We start from the raw sequence: 21,582 nt of genomic DNA, 5'->3' as shown, positions 1-21,582 counted from the left end.
CATAGCTCCACCCAGCTCCAGGTTGCCGCGAATTCGGTTGCAGTGATAATCGAGTGTGGCGCAACCAGGCTTTAGCCACGCACCAGCCACTCCCACCAAATTAGGGCAGTGGAAATTCTCCCACATTTGGCGCAGGAATTAAACTCGCTTGTCTGACCTTGCAACCCCAGCAGCCTCCGAACATCGTCTGTTTGTTTGACGCCGGAAATCAGTCGCAATGGCCAGTATGTTGTGCCTCTGCCGTCAGAATATCGTCATGTCGAAATAATGGAGTACTGATCATTTTCAACAGAGTCCAAGAACTCGTCTCAGCACAACCAGTCGCGGAAGGCTCACCGCAACGGGTACGACCGCCCCAGCATCACCGCTTGAAAACCGAGGAGGAGAAGATGATGGATGTCCGAATGAGCTCGAAGTGCTGACGAATTGTTCTTCGCGATAACAGTATCAAGAAGCCCAAGACTTCCAGATACCCTTCCCTCAAGGGCACTGACCCCAAGTTCCGCCGCAACCATCGTCATGCTCTCCACGGCACCGCCAAGGCTCTGGTACGCCTCGATCCCGATTCGCAACAAAACCACGAAAGAGCGCTTTTCGCTAACAACTTTACAGAAGGAGTTCAAGGAGGGCAAGCGCGAGACTGCTTAGATTTCCTCTACCCAACATCTGTCGGGAGGCGTCAAATGAAATACCATTCTGAATGACGAAACATTCATTCGGGACAGACAACAAGATGACCCATTTTCCGGCGTCACGGTGAAATTGTGATGTTCAAAGGTTGCGATTTACTCTCCTGGTATTCAGTCACAACAGGATTTACCCTCCCCACCACCCTCGATTGGGCGCGCACGCAACAAACAGTTACCCCGACTCGATATATAAACGACCGATGGACGCACGAAATTGGATACTCTTCCAGCCAGCACCAGCCCACACCATGCCCTGAGCAACTCAAGACCGACCGCATAACTTTTTCCCTGCCCTTCCTGACAGATTCCCCGCTTCTGAATCCCCTTTCCTATGGGGACTGAACGGCATCAGTGTGTACAACATTGGGCTCATATACCTACGCTCATGTGTTGAAGGATTTTATCGTGCCAAGAAGAACACTTTGCCGTACTACTCGTACACTTTGATTCTCTATACTCTAAGGACCCTCGTGCATGGAAGGACGGCGACACCCCATCGTTTCGCGACCCTGTCCTCTCCCCTTGCCTTTTGTGGATTCCCTGCTTTCATGGAGTTATGGTTTCAATGGCCTGCCCCGTGCCTTGATGATTCTTTGCGGTGCTTCCCCGGATCGTTAAATGCTTTGCATGCTTGCACTCACCAAGGCAGTGCCTTAGTTTAAGAAACGCGAAATACAAGAAGGTTTTGATACTCTTTTTTTTGTTCATCCCAATGCGGTAGTGACTGCATGATAGTGATCATGTCAATCTCTCGGCGCATGTGGAAAACATGGAATTGGTGACAGAAGTTTCTAAATCACCTGTTTTCCTATGTACACAAATGTCGATCTACAACAAACTCGCACGTCATATCAGCCTACGGGCCTAGCTCAGCACAGCATTAAAGATAGAATGTTAGCGATCTGACGTTATGGCAGCTGATCAGGTATATTATCGTCACCTATGAGTCGGCGTCGCCCTGGTCTCGAACAGTCCGCAGCCTCACACGATCACGATTTGGCTTTTTTTCACAACATCAACACGCTACCTTTTCGAACCGCTTGGCACCGTCTGAGTAGGGGACCGGAAACCCATATTCGCCCATTCTAGTGCGGGGGCTCTTTGTGGGCTTCCGGAAACTCTCCCATGGCCGCTAGGACGGAGGACCAGGGGCATGTGATGATGTTCAGGATCGGCTTGGCGGACACTGCTCGAAAAGAAACCCTTCCACCTCTACCAGCCGGGCGAAAAATACGCAAGGGAACGCCCAGGGTCCTAAACTATGCATTTTTGTTCCTCTGGATAATTTTGAACAATAAACGCGGTAAGTCTCCAGAAACACGAGTGAGGCGCCGGTGATTGTGCTAACTATCCTATAACAACCCTAACCCATTCCCAGGTACGGTACGTACGTAACGACCAAGTAAACAAAGAAAAGGGGTGAGCCCCACACATCTGCACTCTTCTACTTTCGAGGAATTGGCTGCTTGCCAAAGTCATTCTCAGGGAAGCTCTTGTTTCATTGAAGAGAATGAAAGCTATGGTGATGCCAGGTATGTATCTATGTGAGTATTGATGCTTGTGTTACGGCAAAAGCGGCTGTTTCTAGATGTGTTCGTCTTTGACTCCCAGCTCCATGCAGACATCAATCTCGCATTAGCCCAGAAACTAAGGTCCGGGCTACCCTCGATGAGAAAACGACGAATTGCCGATCATCACACATCCGGTGGTCGTCCTCCAAGTTAATGAAGAACTTTGGGCCAGGGCATCCAGCGGCCATGCGCCTGTTCATTCCTTTGTGCCGATTTCTGCCATCATCTTGGCTCCGGTTTGCAAGCTAATTATTTCGCATCCTCATCGTCATCCTGTCCTCGTTTTTCCGACGAATACAGATCTTCCGCGACTCTCTCAGCGTATATATCATTTACGCCAGCCAACTAGCTATCACCTTTCGGCATCTTACCGTTCAAGGACGGCATCAACGGGGCCGCGTCTTCAAATGCTCATCAACCCGCCCACGCCAGTCAGCACCGCTTCATCTTGAGCCTGCTCCTCACGACCAACGATGTCATCGCACACTTCTCCTTGGAAGCCCTCCCAGTTAACGCCGGTCCCACAGAACCCAGCGCTCGATAATCCCTCGACCTTGCGACCAGGTACACGCAGATGTGGAAGCCGACGCGTCTCCTCGAGACTCATCATGGCCACACCTTCCTGGATTGCCTCCATTTCCCTCTCCTTTGTCATAATTTTCTGAGAATCCCTCCGACACTCCGCAGCTCCGAGCCGTCCTCCAGGCCCAAAACTATGCATGTCGGCGCTGCCAGAGCCGTTTAGATCGAGGTCCATACGGTCACCACTCCCAACATGGGCAAGCTCCCGATCCAAATCCATCTCATCCATCCCCATCTTCTGATCCAGATCCAAATCCAACTCCAAATCTGAACCCTGCGATTTAGAGGCAACTAACTCCTCTAATATTTTCAACCCTCTCTTCGCCCGTTTCAGCACCTTCCTCACCTCCTTCTCTGTCTCCTGGCTCGGCAACAAGGGAAGCGTAAGCACAGGGGCTATGGCTGTCAAAGGCTCGTAGATCGAGGCGTGAGCGTGACTCTTAATAGCTTGAAGGGGGTTGCGCTGTCGGATTTGGATTTGGATGCCTTGAACGGGGGAGATGGGGGATGGAGGAGGTGCGAGAATGCCCCTGCTTTCTGAAGGGAACCTGTCGCCGGCGACCTTGGGCTTGAGCTTGGACTCAGAGAGATTTGACTCGCAAAGAGACTGCACAAGAGCGTAATACCTCACCATGAGCCGATTGAGCGAAGCGCTGTAGGGCTTTGCGGGGATTTTCTTGGATTTTGCCTTGGTCGTCTGGCTGTGGTGGGTTCTGAACGTCGCTGTCTTGGAGAACTTGGATTTGTGCCCGGGAGTCTGAGCAGATGGTAGAGCGAATCGAACGCTTCTGGGCTCTCGTGGTGTCCAAGCGGTTTGGTTGGGAGAGGTCGAGGTGAGATGGTGTTGAAGCTTGTCGGGAGTGACGGGTGGTGTTGGGAGTACGGGGTTGAGTTGGAGGGGTGGTGGCCGGGGACGGGACATGGTTTTGCCGAGCTCAAGATGCGAAGGCGAAGGGATCTGGAGCGTCAGCTTTCTGTCAGGAGACTCTTGTGACGGTGTCTCTGCGACGGTTTGTTGACCTGTTGTTATGGGGTAGAAAGAGGCTTTCGTGATACCGGTGGGCGATATGGAGTGGAAAGGTGAGCAAACAACGATTCAGCTCTAGATCACAAATCCAGTGGGCTCGTGGATATCGTTGCGTTCCGCTCCAAGTGTCTTGGACTGTTTCCTATGATATGAGCGGGTGGTGAGTTGCTTCTCGAAATCTTTGGAGACGTTGACTTCCAGTGTTGCTTGTTCCGGCAAGCTTTAGGCGTGATTCGGCTGTCTTCGAAGTTCTTCACGGGTCAGAATCAACAAGCTTCGAGTTGGTTTCGTTGGTGGATTCAAAGATTGAGGTATCAGAAAGGGTTTTGCCACCTGCAGCTGAGTTGGATGGTGCATGTATTTTGAGTTGAAAAGCTGGATCGAACAAGTGACAATCTTTAGATGACAGGTTCGAGACACAGACGTCTAACACTTCCACTTGGGACGACCGGACTCCCCCAGACGACCGACCAAAATATGTATTTCATCTTGAAGAGATTTGCGACAAACAAGGGGTATGGCGAACGGCACAGATCTCGTAGTGCGAATGAAAAGCTTGGTAAATATCCTATGTCGGTTTGGACCCAGGCCACCTTTGATTCTAGTAAGTTTCGTTTTCATCATCCAATATCTCATGGCGGTCTCTCTACTCCCAAATCCTCAAGTCCCGTCTGTAATATTCCCTCTATTTCTTCGATAAGGTACGAAGTGCACCACATCCTTTTCGTTACCCGCAATCCCTTCGACCCAGACCTAGCTGACAAATCCCCCCCCACGATCCGCAGATACCATCTACTGCCTCCGACCCCACGCGCAATGCCAGCTTGTACGCGCACCTGGGTCGCACGGGTGCGCTGAAGGTAGATATGCCCTCCAGTCAACTCCTCCAGATTCCTCGCTCCATATACTTTCCTCGGGCTCCTTCGTATCAACATCCTCCTCCATTTTCTCCTCGTCAACTTCTTTCTTAGTTTGGTCTCCCTTCACAGTCTCCGTTTCCTCGACGTCGTCCAGCTGCATCTCATCGTCCTCCTGCTCCCTCTTCACAGGGCCCCTCACCTGGGCCTCTTCGTTCGTGGCCTCGGCTTTCAGAATCTCCTCCCAGTTGACTGGCTCCTCCAGTAACTCCTCCTCCATCTCTTTGAACATGGTCATGATTTCCTCGTCGTTAAATTCCGGCCATTCGGGAAATTGGAACTGAGCGCCCATGCTGAGGTCCATGTCCATGGCAGTACGCATGGGCATAGCGTCCAGGACACTCTGCTCTTGGGCATTCTGCTCGCCTTCCCTCTCACCCTCCTTCTCCGTCTCTTTCTCTTTACATTTTCCCTTTCCTTTCCCATTCACTCGCGCCATCGTAGGCATGCCCAGCTGATGCAGTCGCTGCGCGAGTGGCTGCAGTGGCTGCCTCAACCTCCCAGTCCAGATCCTATGATTCACCTCCACTTGCAACTCCTTCAAATCACTAAAACAGCAATCCAGCTGTTTCTTCAGAACCTCCTCCCTCTTCTTGTCAAACAAGTCCTCGAACCGCTCAAACACGGCGCCTCTCAGGATTTCGAGTTCGTGGGCGAGGAGTTCCAGTTGGGTTTTGATGTCGGCGATTCTCTCTACATCGGCGGCAGCAGCGGAGGTGGCTTCTTCGTAGACGTTAACGGGGCCTGCGGAGCGTAAATGTGGGATGGAGGGAACGGCTGGTATGATGGGAACGGGGATGTCGTTCACTCGTTCCTGGAGATCTCGGCAGAGTTTGGAGATGGAGACGATGTCCCGGGGGAGGTGGTGGCGGAGGCGGCGGAGGCGGAGGTGGGAAAGGGTGAGGACGCGGTGGTGGAGGTGGGGACGGCGGAGGGGGTTGAAGTCCGGCGCAGCTTCCGAAGCGATTCCCTCGTGTTTAAATCTGGGTTCCGGGCTGAGAAGTCGAGGTGTGTTGGTGAGAGAGGTGAGGGGTGAAAGGTTCGGGGACTTGATGTCTTCCATTGTGGAGATGTTGAGGTTGCCGGCAAGTGCTGAGTCTTGTGGGCTTCGTCGTGTTGGCTAGGATTATCGGGTGTGTCTTGATAATGTTCGAGTCCTTACTCGCTTGGTGCTGTGTTTTCGTACCGATGGTCTAGATCGATACCGGCGAGGGACAATCTGAAACTGCAGAGAGCGAGCTCCAGAGGAGTATTTAAGTCTCCTGGAATTCTTGAGATATCATTTTTTGCGGCCATCACGAGTGGTACTGGCAATCTATCATGACGAGAGGCCATGGTGGTGAAGCTCTGGAGGCCGGTCACAGTGAATTGAACAATTTACAATGGATGATAATGGCATTATTAGAAAAGACTGTGATGCACAGCGTCTGTCTTGCAGCACAAGAACAACAACAAAGCAAGCGTTTGTTTGGAAGCGAGGAGTTGCCGTCAAGGCTCTTATTATCCAAAATGTGATAGCTCACAGCATTGGACCTAAAAGCTTCTCGACACTCTCATTGAATTTCCAATGACGAGGAGACGACGAACAGGATATATGACCGATACCGAAGAATGTGCATTGAAAGTCATCATAGTCCTTTCTGGAGCCGCAAATCTTCGGTGTTAGTCGTTTGTTATGTGTCACAGCGGGATGTTGATAAACTGGATGAAGCTCGTCAGATGGCAGCTTCTGGTCTATGCCTCAAGTGTCTGAGACAACGCAGAGTGTTTATTGCAGGACCATGGAACCAGTGAGCAAGAGAAAGCGGATGACAAATCCATTGTTTATTGTGTTCGGGATGAAAGGGCGGCATACTTCGGGAATCGACGAGAGATGATACAATGGCTTCGTTGTGAATGGGGCGTGGTAATGGTGATGAATGCTGCCGTCTTGCGCGACGTGACTCCAAGGCACGAATTCCACGACGTTTATCTGTTTTTTCTTCGGTGAATGTCCTGGATAGCAACCTTTTCCTTTCTCTTTTGCGGTAACGAGCTTTCTGTCTTTTTCGTTCGTTTGTCGATTTTGACCTGGAGAGTCTAGCAGTCCGTCTTAACTTCCGTTTAGCAGTCACCTATACCAACCGCAGGTCGGAACCAAATATCATGGGACACCATGAATCACGATCATACCATTCAAACACCGGTGGTTGCGCACTCCAAGTGCTTGGCCCAAAGTAGGGCTCTAGAACCTGGATCTGTCTCAAGTAGTCAGGACACCCACCGACTCCGACCCAGTGATAGGCGAGCAGGACGTCGCTCCCCATCAAAGCCAGAGTAAAAAAGTACATCGAACGACACACTCAGCAGTTCCATTTTATCTACCACTCCTCGTCGTTGTCGGGCAATGGCGGCGAAGAGCTGCACCAAACGGTTTTGATGCTCAAGAGAGCTCAAAGGATCATGTTGGACCTCTAATTCGTGCAACGGTCGCTGACAACTAAAAATGAAGTGATGAAAACACAATTGCACGCGCAGCTCCTTCCTGAACCTGATGTGTGCTTGAAGGAGCTGGTTACGTTCAGGCTATGTTCCCTGAAGACAGGTGTTAGTAAGGGGGTGGAGGGTGAAGGGTGAGAGGGAGGTTGAGGTTCCGGTGAAGAAGGGTAGGAAGAATAGAGGTAGGTAGTCGACTCGGGTGTTGATAAGGAATCTCTTTCCGTTTGATTTTTGTCGCCCGGCTGTCTTAAAGGTACGACGGTAGGGAGTATGGCTGATAAATTGCTGGAAGACGTATCCTGGAACTTTGTTATCGGTTTTGAAATCCTATGACATTCAATCAGTGTTACGTCTCGTCCGAGACAAAATATGTGAGACCAACCAACAGGCTAGGTAAACCAGTCCACTACCGCTCGTTAGGATTAAAGAAAAGGCCGTTGCAAGACTGTAATAGGGATTACAACAATTCGAAAAGACATCGGCTAGAGTCCTATTGGTATGTTTTCATTTAGAGATTGCCAAGAACTTAAGACAAGAGGTGTTACAAAGACGCTTGGATGCGTAGTAAGAGTATATTCAAGATATAATGTTAAAGGTCTTAGCTATTTTGTCTACGACGAGACTGCTGTGGCAATTAATCCAGTCTGTTACAAAAACAATATAAACGTCAAAACCCAACCCCTACCCCCTCTCCGGTTTGGGAGGAGGCGGCAGGCCCTGACGCTCGGCTTGTTTGACCCTGTGGCCATATGACCTGCGTTCATGCAGGATGAGACCGTACTCATCCGCCCACCCGATATCGCAGAGATCGCACCACCACGACAAGTCGCCGTCTTGGGACTTGGGAGGGACGTAAGTCCCATCTTCCCTTGGTCAGATGGTCAGCAGTCTCCAGATGTCTCACCAAATTCCCCGCGGACCCGAACGAAATCTCGCATGTTGGACAACGATAAGTATGATTGCGGACGTTCTCCTGGTACGTGGCCGCGCCTTGGGGTTCATGCCGCTAATAATGATCAATAGAAAAAATGCCAAATCAAATAAGTTCGACGCTATCAACTCGATAGGCACTCCCTAGAGACAGAGACATTAGCAGCTGATCAGAGATAGTTGAAGAACGCAACCTACTATTGAATAGTAACCTCACGCAACACTAATAATACCATCGTAGGGTGGTGGTGGTTGGTGTTCTGTTGTTGGTTTGGGGGTGTTCAATGGTAGGAGTGGTTGCTCGTGATGCGTGGAAGCAGGCATGTGTAGCTCAATCAAACTATATTGGTGATCATGCTAAATGTGTCTTTCTATCTGTGACGGGAGCTTCCAGCGTTGACGGGCCTGATATAGCTGGAGGCTCAACGTCGTGGCTTCCCATGGGCTCGCCAGTGATTCCCCAACAGGAAATCCTGTGTCAGCTCGGGTGATGTGACAATGGCTTCGAAGTGATGCCGTAAAATCCGATATCGAGAGGCTATATGAGCAAGAAGGACAGGAAGACCAAACAAAATGTTGTCAACTGGTAGCGTCGAGTTTTGCTGGTTGCCTTGGAGAAATCTGTGATCAAAATCTCGCCGTGCAATGTAATCCAGATTACTTCCGATCTGGTCCAGAACCGGATGATGTTGAGAACGAACTAAAGTATAGCAACCGGGATTACAATGTGGAATCTTGGGTCCAGTTCGTCGTGGGGTCGAGCTGTATCAGCTGTGAGTGTGTAGTTCGTCATCTTGTAGACTACTACTATTATGTTAGAAAGAAGTTGGGGACATGGGGAAGTAGAGAGCAGAATAGTAAGTGAGAAATATACCTGTGGCATGGAGGAGACTGGAGATTTTCCGTTAGTATGGATCGCCCTTCCGTCTGTCCTCGTTCCGATTCGAGTGCGTATGCGTGGAATGCGTGGGCGTGAGTGGGCGTGGACGGCATGGATGGACCGTAATCAGGCGGCTAATAAGCCCGGAGGGCGTGGATAACGGAGAGGACCCTAAGAGCGTGGATATAGACGTGGCCGTGGTGGACGACGAGGGTGAGGGGGATGATACTGCTCTTTTGTTCGTTTTTAATCAACGATAAGTCGGTCAAGAAAGGATTTTGATAAGGAACCGTCGTAGACGCAGCTTGTAGAGAAGTAGAAGAAGAGGAAAAAGGCACCTAATGATCGATATGTGTAAAAATTTGGTTTCCCGGAGAAGAATTTTAGGGGGGAATGCAGTGATTTAAACGCCTGCTGGGAGGGCCCGGGTCAGGTTTCCTGTCTATTTGCTTTCATCCTTGTGATCAGTCATCCTTTCTGCACGAGTGAAGCTCACTTCTGCAGTTGCATAGGCAGGTTCCGAGGTCCAAGGTTACGGTTGCCAAGTTTGATGCCAACCAGTTGCCAGGCGGGGTGAATAATGTGCCTTGGGGTTCCCTATCGGGGAGTAGCGATGGCCGTTTGTAATTGGGGTTGGCGGTTGGTCATTGCCTTGTTAGTAATTTGAGATAGAAAGTGGTAATGGATGTTGTCAACACTTCATCAACCGGTGACTTTTCATCATTCGTGCCATAGGGGGATCCAAAACACCGATGGTTCTTTCTGCAGCTCATCAGTGAACGGCGTAGTGCCATGGGACAGAAAGGCGGAAATCTCGCACCTCTTTCTGATCTCCCCACAGAATTGAAAAGACTATCGCAATTTCACCACAACTCACCCGATGTCATTATTCAACAATCAAATCCATCCCTCTGGCCGCCAAACGTTACTCTACCCATAGGCACCGTGCTACCAAAGACGGTACGAAACCTCTGATATCACGGACTGTAAAGGGGGGAATCCAGCTGACACTAGTCACTTGTAGATCATGGAAGTGAATGTCTTGCCTCCTGATCACGGCTTGCGGAAGGAACCGACAAAGAAAATATCCTCATCACCGACCGCGGCTCATGCAGTACGCATTGAACCCCCATCACGACCCAAGACTGAGCTGGAAGAGGCAAATAGTTATCCAGTTGATGCAAACGGAAAAGGATGTGCTCCAAAGCAGCCGAGACGCCGTCGCAGTGCCTTCGTGACAGACAAGGCTCTCGAGCACTTATCCCAAAACGACCCGCTCGCCGAATTTGATCGTATACATGAAGGCATCGTGGGCATTAAGAGATACTTTACGCTGCCCACCGTCCTCGAACCAAGCAAGAAGTTGGTTTCAAGATTGAATAAGTTTAACAAACGTCGCGATGAAGATGTGTTCAAGGGGATATGTTTGGAAGACTGGGAGCTCGAACAGGAAGTGGACAAATGCAACAGCGCGCTACAAGCCGTGCGAAAGGAAATACAATCTGCGCTCAGGGCAGTCGTGGAAGAGTTCTTTCTTGTTCGTGGACCGCTACCGGGTGAGCCAAATCGGAACCTTATCGTTGTACAGGAGAGCTTCAGGGTGTTGGAGGACTTGAGAGCTACGTTTCCTGAGGCTGTGGCTGAGTTTGGGAAGCAAGCTGGGCCGGCTGATGGAGGAGGAGTTGCGGCTCCGCCGAATTCTCGGGCTGAATCACAACAACCCTCTCGACAGTTCCATCCTCATCATGATTTTCGCTTCCAACCAAAGAGAGCTCGGGCGGATAGCGAAGAACCCCAAGATCTGGATGTGTGCGTCAAGAGGAGAAAAATTTCTGAGATTGGATCACGGCAGAAGGCCCGAACAAACAGCGAGGAGTCGCAAGATAATACAGTGTGCATCAAGAGGGAAAGGGTTCGTGAGACTTGTTGGTGATTTTGTTTATGGAAATGTCGTTGGGTGGGTTGGTTGCTTCCTTTTCCCGGGTTGTCTTCGGAAATTGGGGCATAGCAGAGTTAGGGTTCAGATGTTTGGAGGGATACTACCCTGAAACGCAAGCGTATCGACATGTTTCTCACCAGAAAGACACTTTTGGTCTGTGAGTGAAAAGAGAGTGATGTTATACTTGGGGTTTGTCAACCAACTGCAATAGCATTAAACCCTAACCCTCTTGAGGCGTTCGCTTGTGAAGCGAAAAGGGGCTCCACACTGAGTCTGGAAGAAGGGGGAACTGTCAGTGTCTAACAGATTTGGCCGTGATGCACACCAATTCGAGATAGGGATGGTGGGCAGAAATGGCACACTGTGAGCTCATCCTCGAGGGACACTGGCGTTGACATTTTGTGATTTGCGTCTTTCCGAACAACCTCAACTTGTTGTTTTGCATTTCGGGTGAATTGTTCGAGGCCTCCAGTCCATAGGTTTGCAGTGGCAGTCCAGTCTCGAGCCAGTGTCACAGACTCGACCGAAGTCACTCGAGGCTGAATCGGACACCTATTGTAGCCCCGCCCCACCTCCTCGTCCCGCTCTCCGCCCCTTCCGTAGGTCCCCTCTTGGCCCCGCCCGGCTGACCCTCCAGGGGCACTGTCCTGCCTGGCTGTCCTGTGCTGGGTTGCAGTGAGAACGTCGAAACACGGGTTGCCCTGAAAGGCGAGCGCCTCCATTGGCCAAGCAGCGCGTTAGTGCTAGCGCCCACAATACGCGCCATCAGCACCGCTGGATGAACCAATCACTAACAGTAGCAGCCACCACCACCACCACCACCATCCATGGAGGGAGGCATGAATGAAACGACAGCCGGCGGAGGCACCTCACTGCACTGCTGCAGTGATTGCGCGTGAGATCCAATTCTCGGCTGCCCGCCCTGACTTTCCAACTTCCACTCTGTGCTTGGAAATATTGCACCCGGACTTCCACTTCGAGTTCCTGTCGGACTACCTCAGTCACTTTCAACAACTTGAAAGTTTCGAGTCCCGTTCCTAATTCTGCTCCCCTCCTTCCCGCCAGCTATCAGCCTAACTGAGAAACCAACCTAAATCACAACCCGCCCGATCACGGCCGCGGCGTTAGGTTCGACTGGACACTCTTGCGATTGACGACTGACGCCGGCGCGTGAAAGAGGCCATCAGCAATCCCGTCATCAACACCGCTGCTACTGGCACAGGCTGAAAGTAGGGCAGCCAAAGGAAGAGGGCAGGACCTGGGGATTTCCATTCCAGTACCTATACCATATTGGGGGTTTCTTCCAGTTGTTGTCTTGAATACCAGGATACGTCCATCGTTTTAAATGGGTGAGTTCTGTTCATGTTCCCCGCCTGCCAATCAGCCTCTGAAGCATGCACTTTGTTCCCTTCCCGGCCCCCGACCCTCGACTCCGAACCCATACACCTCTCTACCCGATCCGGCCCCCGTTCGAGTTTATATACATACCTTATCCATGTCTTGCGTGACTTGGGCAAACTCCCGGCTCCTTTGACAAGCGACAGAAGCGAACAATGGCCAGCCTCCTCCTAGCATGAGTGAGTGGGATTGGGCAGTGGCCGGCTCCTGGCATGAAGTGCCCTGCCCTCGCTGTGATATCAAGCAGTCCGTCACTCGACACTATCCAAGCAGTCTCCACCAAGGAACGGGGCTGCCGGACTCGAGTGTGAGAATCGCAGAATGGGGCCACAATGTCGCAAAAAGTCTACAAGAGAGTGTTACGTCGAGCGGATCCGGGGCGAGTTTAGCCGCTTTTGGTGATTCTGCAACACAATCTCCAGCCATGCTGCTTGTCCGCGCGCCGGCGTCTGCGTCTCGGTCTGCGTCTCGTTCGGCACAGTGGTGGCCGCGTCACATTGGAGAGAATCGCTAGAAGCTTCATCACCCATCACACTTCTTCCACTTCTCTTCTCCATTCTCCCCTCCTCCGTTCGGCTACCCTGGTCTGCCCGCCAACCAACAATTGTTCTTCAACAACAACAACAAATTCCTCCCGGCTTTCTTTCTTCCTTTCTCCTTCCCGCTCCTCCTCGCTCCTCATCCCGTCCGTCCTCTTCCGCTTGATACTGTTCTTCCCTTTCCAGCATTTGTGATCATACTTTGTTTGGCCTGTTTCGGCCTTTGCGCGCGCGCAACTCAACACACACCCCCCCGCATTGCGCACCGCTCTTCGGTTGTTGGCCTGACCCTCGCTGACTCGATCGCTCACTTCCAATGTTCGACGCAGATAACCGACATCGCTAAACGTCATCCTTCTTTGCGCAATCTTCGACACTCCTTTGAGGCCAGCCGGTAACTGCAGGAGCTTTCGCAAGTTCTCGCGCGCATTCTACACGCCCTCTTTTCGCACACTTCGATCGCGTCGACTTCGAAAGTCTCGCTCGACTCCGCCTAATCCCAAGCAATAATTTTCCAATCACTTTACATACGCAACTGGAGGAGGACATCAGGGTACGTGCCGAAAACCTATCCCCCACCAGGGCCACGAGCACTTGAGGTGAATTATATGCACATGGCATTGACGGGCTCAACAATGTTCTCCTTGTTTTGGTTGGCGAAAAGCTCGTCGGATGACCGACTGCCTGGACAGCAGCTAACTTGCACTGTAGCCGTCTGCCTTGTTTCAGCGTTGCCTCGGGACCCTAGCAATTCGGTTACAATTCTTCAGGCATCTTTCCGACTAGCTTTTCCCCGACTCGCGACCTCGTCCCTCCCCGACACTCAGTTCCGATCATGCTCAATATGTCCAACATCATGAGCAACCGCAACAGCACCCCCGAGGCTAGCAATGTCTCTTCTCTGAGGCTCCCCTCTTCCCGTGCCATTGGCTCCAACCATGGCCTTCGCGCCTCTGCCGATGTAGCCGCTCTCACCGGCGCCCAGGCCGCCGCAAGCCGAATCCGCCCGTCGTCGGACTTCTACGGCCAGCCGCAGTCCGGCCAGGTGCAGGGCAATGCCGAGCTGGATCCTCAAGACAAGCTGGCCCAGCAGTGGATTGCTGACATTGATCAATATGAGACCACCCTCGAGGAGATGGCCGCTGCTACGCTTGATCAGGATTTCAAGGATGAACTCAGCGCTATTGAACAGTGGTTCCGCGTCCTTAGCGAAGCTGAGCGCACAGCTGCCCTGTATGCTCTGCTCCAGCAGACTACTCAGGTCCAGATCCGTTTCTTCATTCAGGTCCTTCAGCAGATGGGCAAGAACCACCCCATGTCGGGAGTTCTGTCCCCTGCTAACTTTGACAAGGGTTCGTGCAACTGCCCCATTACTGTTAGGTGCCATGCTGACATCATATCTTCGTTATCCCTAGATCCCATGTCGAGCCGCTTGAGTGATGCCATGGGCAAGCTGGAAGTGGGATCGGCCCGTAACTCCCTTGCCCGCCCCAGTGGCGGTGCCAACAAGAGACACTCGGGTCTGGATCAGACCACAATCAATACCATGTTCCCGGATGCTGTTGCGGCCATTGCGACGGAGAAGGCCAAATTCACGCAGCAGACAGGCAACCCTCCGCCTTCGAACCGTAACAGCCTGGTTGACAACCGCAACTCCCTCGCTGCCCCCACGGTTTCCGGCCCCAAGGATGACATCAATGGACAGAACCCGGCCTCTCCGTGGGGTCCCAGCGACACTTCTCGGCCCAAGTCGTCCACCGGCCAGACTCCGATGGGCCAATTTGTGCAACCTCCGCCATCGGCCGGTGGTTTGCGCTCCCCTCGCCCTCCGCAGCTGAGCAGCAACACAAACATCCAGAGCACGACCCTCACCGCGGCTGAGCCGCAGCTGACCGAGCTCCCCCTGCTATCCCCCTACACTTCTAGTGGTAACTGGGCCTCGATGGTCAACACGCCCATGGTTCCAACTTTCGGCCAAACGCAAGGAAACAACGCCGATATGGTAGCCAACGCGACAGCGATGAAGCTGGCCGCACTCTCGACGGTAAACAATCGCTTTGCTTTGGACGACGCTCGCCGCTATCGTCGTGCTCGTTCCAACGACGGGGCCCCTGGCCAGAGTCACGCTCAGCATCCCCTATCGCCGGGCCCTCAGGGAATTCCGAGCACCAATGTGGTCATGATCAACGAGCACGGGCAGGTCTTGAGCCACGACCATGTTTTGGCGCTTCAGCAGCAACAGCAACAAGGCCTGCAACAGGGTCTTGGCGGCTTTGGCGGTCATCGTTCACGCCCCACCTCACCCGGTATTGCGATGCCCAACTACGGCTCCGCGCTGCAGTTTGCTTCGCCGCAGAATAATGGCTTCCTCAGTGCGTATGACGGCGGTGCACCCGGCTTGATCAACAATGGACTGGTTCCAATGATGGGTCAATTCAACCTGGGCGGTCATCATGCAGAGGGCTATCTTTCGGACCATTCTGAAATCAACCGTGGCCGCTCTCCGCGTGGTCGGAGAGGCAGCTCGAAGCCGCCCGAGGATCCTACCGACCCTACTCTCCTGCAGGATATCCCTAGCTGGCTGCGGAGCCTGCGTCTGCACAAGTACACAGACAACTTGAAGGACATGAAGTGGACAGACCTGATTGAGCTGGACGACAAGCAGCTGGAGGAGCGTGGTGTCAATGCTTTGGGTGCTAGACGCAAGATGCTCAAGGTCTTTGAACAAGTCAAGGGTATGTCTTGTAATTCCGTACGAGCTCAAGTGGATCAAAAGCTGACAACCTAGTGCAGAGGCCAAAAAAGAAGGCAAAATCTAGCATTGACGGCTGTTGTGCTAGAGATACAGGATAGATGGCACCCCTGCACACCCAAGATAGGCGCCCACTGGACTCGCCAACAACAAGGTACCTCAAGCATAGCTTGTCACTGATCACGCAGGGAAGAAGTGCTGGAGTTTGCCGCGATCGCGGTCGGGATACATGATGGTGCAGCCGGTAGGAGTTACTGGCAACCCGATTTCTTTCTTTCTCTCTTTCGCTCTGTTTTAATGTCCAAAATGCAATATCTTTGTTACCTATATATGGGGACAGGAGGCAGATCTTTTTTTTTTTTTGAGTAGAGCTGAGTTGATGGGCAACAATGATTCCCACTCATTTTCACATGTCTAGGCAATCAAACAAACACATCTGAAGGGTGTTATGAGGAACCAAGTGAAGATAATCAGGTACGCGAACGTATACAACGTAAAATATCAGTGGCAGCCGTTGCGATACGGAATTTGCAGCAGTGAAAGCCCAGATCCCAAGCCTGGAATACGTAGTTAATTTGGTTAGAAAAGTGCGTGATTTATCATAGTATAGTGAAGAGCGAAGAAGTTTCATCGATCTTATAACGATGCCTCCTCTTAGGTGGAAGGTGTCTGTGCTCCAGACGGCTTCAAGTGTCCTTACCCGTCGTGGTCCGGGATAAAATGTATTGGAAGGTTGTCGTTGCCAAAAGGCCTGTCTTAAAGTGGGTCCCAGGAAAAGGGCTTGCATTGATTGGCCAAGATTTCAGGTTTCGACGACCAATCCGTCTTTCACGACTCCATCATCTTCACATTCACATCAAACCCTCATCAACATCCCAATATCGATCTCAACTTGGTACACTGATTTATCGCAAAACTGTACCTGGACTAACCCGAAAGCTGTCACGGTCCTACGCAACTTCAGTAGCGGCATTCCAGGAAAGGCCTCAGTCCACATCTTGCAGCACAGGCCTTCTTGTCTGCCCTTGGACCTCTTAGAAAAAACGGGACACAATACCCGCCGAGATTTATTATCTTTTACTCAACCAGCTCGCGTCAACAAATCATTGGCATCGCCCATAATTGCCATCGAAACTGCAGCCATTGATGGAGTCTACCAAATCATTAGACTTTGGGAACTGAGGAATCGGCCTGGTCCAACGGCCTAGGAATCGGTGAATTGGACGTTCTGCGTGAACCAGAACTGAGGCATGAGGCGATCTTCACTTTTGAGCCTACGGATCGAGATAATTACTTTAGACGCAAAGACACGCGCGAACGGGACCCTTTTAGCTCACTAGACGAGTGCCTGCTTTGCGATCCTCTCAGAAAAACCAGCACATCAAACATCGCGGATAATATCCAAACAGATCACGTCAGGCAAGGTCCTATAGCTCAAGATGGACAACAGAATGGATATCGACGACCACTCGCCAGCTCATTATGCTGGCGAAGGACAAAACGGCGTTCACAGTGCCGCCTATTTCTACAACCAGTACGACGACGACATACCACTGGACCCTGAGCTCATGGCTGGAGATGATGATCAAATGGACGGCCTTGACGACTACGATCTCGACGACGAACAGATGCAGGACGGCTTTGTCGATCCCGAAGAGGAATTTATAGACTCTGATACCGAAGAGATCCGTGCCGAAATCCACAAATTCGAAACCGTCCGCGACGCATGGTTAGCTGAACACCGTGCCGACCTCCCCTCAGCTGCTTACACAGTCCTCCCTGGCGTCTCGAAGTCGATGTCAAAACAGATCAACAACAGCCTTAAAGAAGGAAGCACCACGACCGTGGCTCCCTCCGCACCAGCACCCAGGCCCTCCAGGCCCCGTCGAAAACTCGGCCCTCGCAAGCCTCCGCGTCCTCCTCCGGAAATCCAAATCCGCATCGCCGCGGCCCGCACAGCCTTCGACCGCCGCGAGTACCAAGAAGCGATCAACATGGTCAAGGAGATCATCCGGCAGCGCCCCGCAACGCCACAAGCCTGGAACCTACTCTCTCTAATTCACGAGGAACTTGGCAACCGCGAAGCGGCGACCATGTGCTTGATTTCGGGCGCCTGGCTGATCCCCAAGGACGCGCGCCACTGGATGAACGTGGCGCTCTACTGCTTATACGGGGTCGACATGATGGACGAGACCGACCCCCGTCGGAAGCTGGCGCTGGAAAGAGCGGTTATGTGCTACTCGCAGGCGTTGCAGGCGGATAAGCAGAACGTGGAGGCAAGGACGGGGAAGGCGGATGCGCTGATGCAACTTGGTCAGAGTCACCTGGCGTTGGCGCAGTATTTGAGGGCGCTCAAGGTGCAGCCGTTGAATATCCGAACCGTAAGAAACCTCGCGGAGGCGGCGCTGGATGGGAGGGATCCAAGAAAGAATGCGGAGGCGGCCAAGGCGGCCTATAGACATATCATTGAGTATTTGTGGAGCCAGGGTGATGAGGTGTTTGAGGCGATGGAGGGTGAGTTTGAGTGGAGTGATTTGAGAATTTATCTCGAGTTCTTCACGATACTGGAGCAGTGGGAGCAAGGCGCGGCGGAGCTGAAGAGGGTCGCGAGGTGGAAGTTGGGCCGGAGGGCGGAGGAGTTCTGGGATCGCTGGCCGGGTGAGGATAGGGAGTGGGATGAGGATGATGAGAGGAGGGAGTTGTGCGAGGATTATGAACCGGGACGGTTCTCGCCGATGCAGTACGGACGGGCGTTGCCTGTGGATTTGAGGGCTAGGTTGTACGTCTTCAGAATGAAGATGGGGGACATGTACGAGGCAGAGAAGCATCTGACGTCGTTGGACCCGTCGGCGGACACGGCGGTTGAAGACTTTTACGATTTCCCCGATTGTCTGAAGGATATTGGTAATGCCCTGCTGGATAATGAATCCCCGGCGAAGGCGTTGCAGTACTTCAGCTTATACGAAAAGATCGCCGACCAGGCTGGCGATATCTCGATGGATGCAGACATCCTCGTAAGTCTCGGTCGATGTCACATGGCCTTAGGCGATAAGTCGGCCGCCGAGGAACGCTTCATTGCCGCCATTGAGGATGATGAGGATAACATTGAGGCTCGTGTTTGCCTCGCCAATATGTACGAGCACGTTTCGGATCGGGAAGGTCGCGAAGAAGCTTTCCTTCTGGTCAGAGATGCTATGAACCTCGAGGCCAACCAGTACACCCTTGACCAAGAAGGGAATCTGGTCCCCAAGAGAAAGCGTCGCAGAGCTACCGGTCCCAGGAAGCCACGCAAACCGAGAGACCCCAACAGGCCGAGAGACCCCAACAACCCTAAGAAGTACGTCCCGCGCCGTCTCATCAATGCGGAGAAGCGCAAACAGGTGGATCTTGAACGCACTAAGGTGGCGACCAAGAACTATGAAATTGTGCAGGAGTTGCAAGAGCGTGCGTTCCACAGCGACGATCCTGAAGCCATTCAGAACTGGACACGTGCCGCCAGGGACCTCGTCGAAGACTTCCGCTCCTTCAAGGAGTTCTACCCCTGGGACAAGTACGTCAAGTATCTGGGACTTGGTGGCACCGGTGGTGGCGGTGCTGCCGTGCCGTCTAGGAATTTGAAGCTGGCGGCCATGGCCGAACGTCTCCGTCAAGGCCTCAACCCCGAGAACGGCGATGGCACAGACAATATCCCTGCCGCCTCAAAGGCTCGTGTCCTCAAGTTCCCTTCTGCACATCGCGGCATCCCCTTTTCCGCCTGGCTCGACATCTTCCTCTCCCTCGCCTTTGCGCTTGTCAGACAAAACCAACACCGCGAGGCCTATGTCGTCTGCCACGCCGCCCGCGACTCCGTAGTCTGGACTGCCACGGATTCGACATATCTCATCCACGTCGCGTGGGCGTCGTGCGCCGTGTACGCCGGCGACGAAGAAACGTGCGTGGCCATTGCCCGTTACTTTATGCGCGACTACCTGCCCGGCACCGACTCGTATCGGATGTTCGCCGCCATGTGCCGGACCTGCCAGACGCCTGTAAGCTGGTACACCTCCGGTCCAGCGCAAAAGTTCATTCTCAGGCAGATCAAGACGATGGACGCCCTTGTCATGCGCCAGAACGGCCAGGACGAATTTCCCCCGCCAGCATCATCACAAAGATCACCTTCCAAATCGCAGCAACAATCGCCCCTCAAATCCCGATCCCGCGGTGACCTTGTTGCCGCACCACTCACAACAGCTTCCCAACAATCCGAATCCAACAACGACGTTGTTACCCTTAATAACCCCCAACACCCACCACCGGCAGGTGACATCACCCTCGACGTAGCCCTCTTGACAATCTACGGCCACATCCTCTTCACAACCACCTCGTACTCGTATGCGCTCTCGTACTTTGCGCGCGCCGCATCCTTGGACCCGGAGAACCCGCTGATCAACCTCTCCATCGGCCTCGCCTACGTGCACTACGCCCTGAAGAGACAAGCCACCAACCGTCAATACCTACTCACCCAGGGTTTTGCTTTCCTGTTCCGATATTACCGCAATCGTACCGAGGAAGATCCCACGGCTACCATAGGGCAGAAGATGGAGGCCCATTTCAATATGGGGAGGGCGTACAGTTTGATTGGATTGGGGAATCTTGCAGGAGGATTTTATAGACGGGTGTTGGAGGAGGCTGAGAGGGTTAGGAGGAATCAGGAAGGGGAGGAGAGTACAGAGAAAAGGAGTAGGTGGGAGGAGACGTTGGTGGTGGAGGCGGCGTATAATGTGAGGTGTATGTGTTTTTTGTTGGGGGACGTGAAGGGCGCCAAGGCGGTCGCGGAGCGGTGGTTAGTTTTGGAGTGAGTACAAAAGTAGGTAAGGAAAAGGTGAGCGAGTGAAAGGTTAGGTTACTAGCTGGCTGTTAGGAGGAAGGGAGAAAGGGGAGCAAGGGAGAGAGAGAGAGCGTTGAGAATTGAAAATGGCCGCATTTTGCTTTATCTAGGTAGAGGTAGCATAAGATATACGGTATGGTATGGTACGGTAGCATGGAACAATGTAGCATAGGTATGGTGGGTAGGCAGGTAGGCAGGTACCGGAAAACTTATAAAGATGGATGATGGCCTATTGCATCAAAGTTAGGTATACAAATGAAGCAATGAGATAACAAACTGTCCACTACCAAGTCTCACAAGGAATATTGAGGAGAGTATCACTACCTTCCAACCACATTAACCCCCTCCCTTCGCCGTTATGGTTTCTTCCGCATCGTCTTCGGGACAATTGCGGGAAAGAACGGCGGTTGGTGAAGCGGAAGGTTTACGAGCCATCGTGCGTGCCATCTTTGCCCACTTTAGTTTTGTCCCTTTCGTCCTCGCGACAATTTTATTTCATTTTCAAGGGTAAAAAAGACCAGAACGGTTCCTTCTCACACTAAGACGGAACCCAGCATGTCACGAACTATACAGCCATGCATGAACGCGGCGTAGGATCTTTCATCAAGTAGAAAGCCGTTTACGTTTCCCGCCTTTAAGTTAACTACGTCCGTAGGCTCTTCCTACGCTTAATAAAAGTGTTATTGAACAGACGTGAGACTTGGAACCCCATCCCAATATTCAGAACCCAGTCCTTCGAGTCAGTGGCCAAGCCAAATCCTATAATAAAAAGCGGTGACCCGCTCCTATTTCCATGTTGGATTTTCGCATTACCTGGCTTACTTGACTGGATCCGAAGCTTGCTCTCGCTAACCATGCCTGACTGTGCTAACTTCAAGCGTCCTATCTTTCTGTTCATTCCTCGGTTGTTCTTGAGGCAATGAAAGGCGATTGAAGCCGTTGTTTGGCGGGTTGTAGACTTACCTCTACTAGGGAGGGGTCGATGCGGTCTGGTCTAGAGAGTACATGTATGG

At 52.3% G+C, this 21,582-nt stretch overlaps 8 protein-coding genes across 8 annotated transcripts; 4 read left to right on the top strand and 4 right to left on the bottom strand.

The window, feature by feature from the left end:
* Nucleotides 1-154: 154 nt before the first annotated feature.
* On the top strand, nt 155-1,382 carry NEUTE1DRAFT_94929 (uncharacterized protein; the record flags this gene model as incomplete). Its single annotated transcript, XM_009852787.1, has 4 exons — nt 155-224; nt 293-344; nt 446-548; nt 613-1,382. 4 exons carry the CDS (start codon nt 218-220, stop codon nt 646-648), a joined length of 198 nt encoding a protein of 65 aa, XP_009851089.1.
* A 1,281-nt stretch (nt 1,383-2,663) lies between these two features.
* NEUTE1DRAFT_110177 (uncharacterized protein) lies at nt 2,664-3,764 on the bottom strand (the record flags this gene model as incomplete). The annotated part of the gene is made up of 1 exon (XM_009852786.1): nt 2,664-3,764. The coding sequence occupies one exon, from the start codon at nt 3,762-3,764 to the stop codon at nt 2,664-2,666; it is 1,101 nt and encodes a 366-aa protein (XP_009851088.1).
* An 897-nt stretch (nt 3,765-4,661) lies between these two features.
* NEUTE1DRAFT_100893 (uncharacterized protein) lies at nt 4,662-5,849 on the bottom strand (the record flags this gene model as incomplete). Its single annotated transcript, XM_009852785.1, has 1 exon — nt 4,662-5,849. The coding sequence occupies one exon, from the start codon at nt 5,847-5,849 to the stop codon at nt 4,662-4,664; it is 1,188 nt and encodes a 395-aa protein (XP_009851087.1).
* A 2,096-nt stretch (nt 5,850-7,945) lies between these two features.
* NEUTE1DRAFT_41837 (uncharacterized protein) lies at nt 7,946-8,732 on the bottom strand (the record flags this gene model as incomplete). The annotated part of the gene is made up of 2 exons (XM_009851972.1): nt 7,946-8,132; nt 8,692-8,732. Coding segments are annotated over 2 exons (228 nt in total), but the record flags the coding sequence as incomplete, so codon positions are not given.
* Nucleotides 8,733-8,919: 187 nt separating this feature from the next.
* NEUTE1DRAFT_110175 (uncharacterized protein) lies at nt 8,920-11,007 on the top strand (the record flags this gene model as incomplete). Its single annotated transcript, XM_009852784.1, has 7 exons — nt 8,920-8,967; nt 9,018-9,051; nt 9,082-9,166; nt 9,205-9,312; nt 9,587-9,647; nt 9,843-10,034; nt 10,099-11,007. 7 exons carry the CDS (start codon nt 8,920-8,922, stop codon nt 11,005-11,007), a joined length of 1,437 nt encoding a protein of 478 aa, XP_009851086.1.
* A 535-nt stretch (nt 11,008-11,542) lies between these two features.
* On the bottom strand, nt 11,543-12,285 carry NEUTE1DRAFT_100892 (uncharacterized protein; the record flags this gene model as incomplete). Its single annotated transcript, XM_009852783.1, has 3 exons — nt 11,543-11,787; nt 11,941-12,005; nt 12,128-12,285. 3 exons carry the CDS (start codon nt 12,283-12,285, stop codon nt 11,543-11,545), a joined length of 468 nt encoding a protein of 155 aa, XP_009851085.1.
* A 1,427-nt stretch (nt 12,286-13,712) lies between these two features.
* NEUTE1DRAFT_82138 (protein VTS1) lies at nt 13,713-16,066 on the top strand (the record flags this gene model as incomplete). The annotated part of the gene is made up of 3 exons (XM_009852782.1): nt 13,713-14,302; nt 14,366-15,685; nt 15,744-16,066. The coding sequence occupies 3 exons, from the start codon at nt 13,786-13,788 to the stop codon at nt 15,767-15,769; spliced, it is 1,863 nt and encodes a 620-aa protein (XP_009851084.1).
* A 1,264-nt stretch (nt 16,067-17,330) lies between these two features.
* Nucleotides 17,331-20,540, top strand: NEUTE1DRAFT_82136 (uncharacterized protein; the record flags this gene model as incomplete). Its single annotated transcript, XM_009852781.1, has 2 exons — nt 17,331-19,902; nt 20,002-20,540. The coding sequence occupies 2 exons, from the start codon at nt 17,331-17,333 to the stop codon at nt 20,538-20,540; spliced, it is 3,111 nt and encodes a 1,036-aa protein (XP_009851083.1).
* Between the last annotated feature and the right edge of the window lie 1,042 nt (nt 20,541-21,582).

This window comes from Neurospora tetrasperma (genome assembly GCF_000213175.1).
Source record: "Neurospora tetrasperma FGSC 2508 unplaced genomic scaffold NEUTE1scaffold_3, whole genome shotgun sequence".
Lineage (NCBI taxonomy): Eukaryota > Fungi > Ascomycota > Sordariomycetes > Sordariales > Sordariaceae > Neurospora > Neurospora tetrasperma.
Note: the sequence above shows the minus strand (reverse complement) of the source record. Positions and strands in the feature narration are given on the sequence as shown.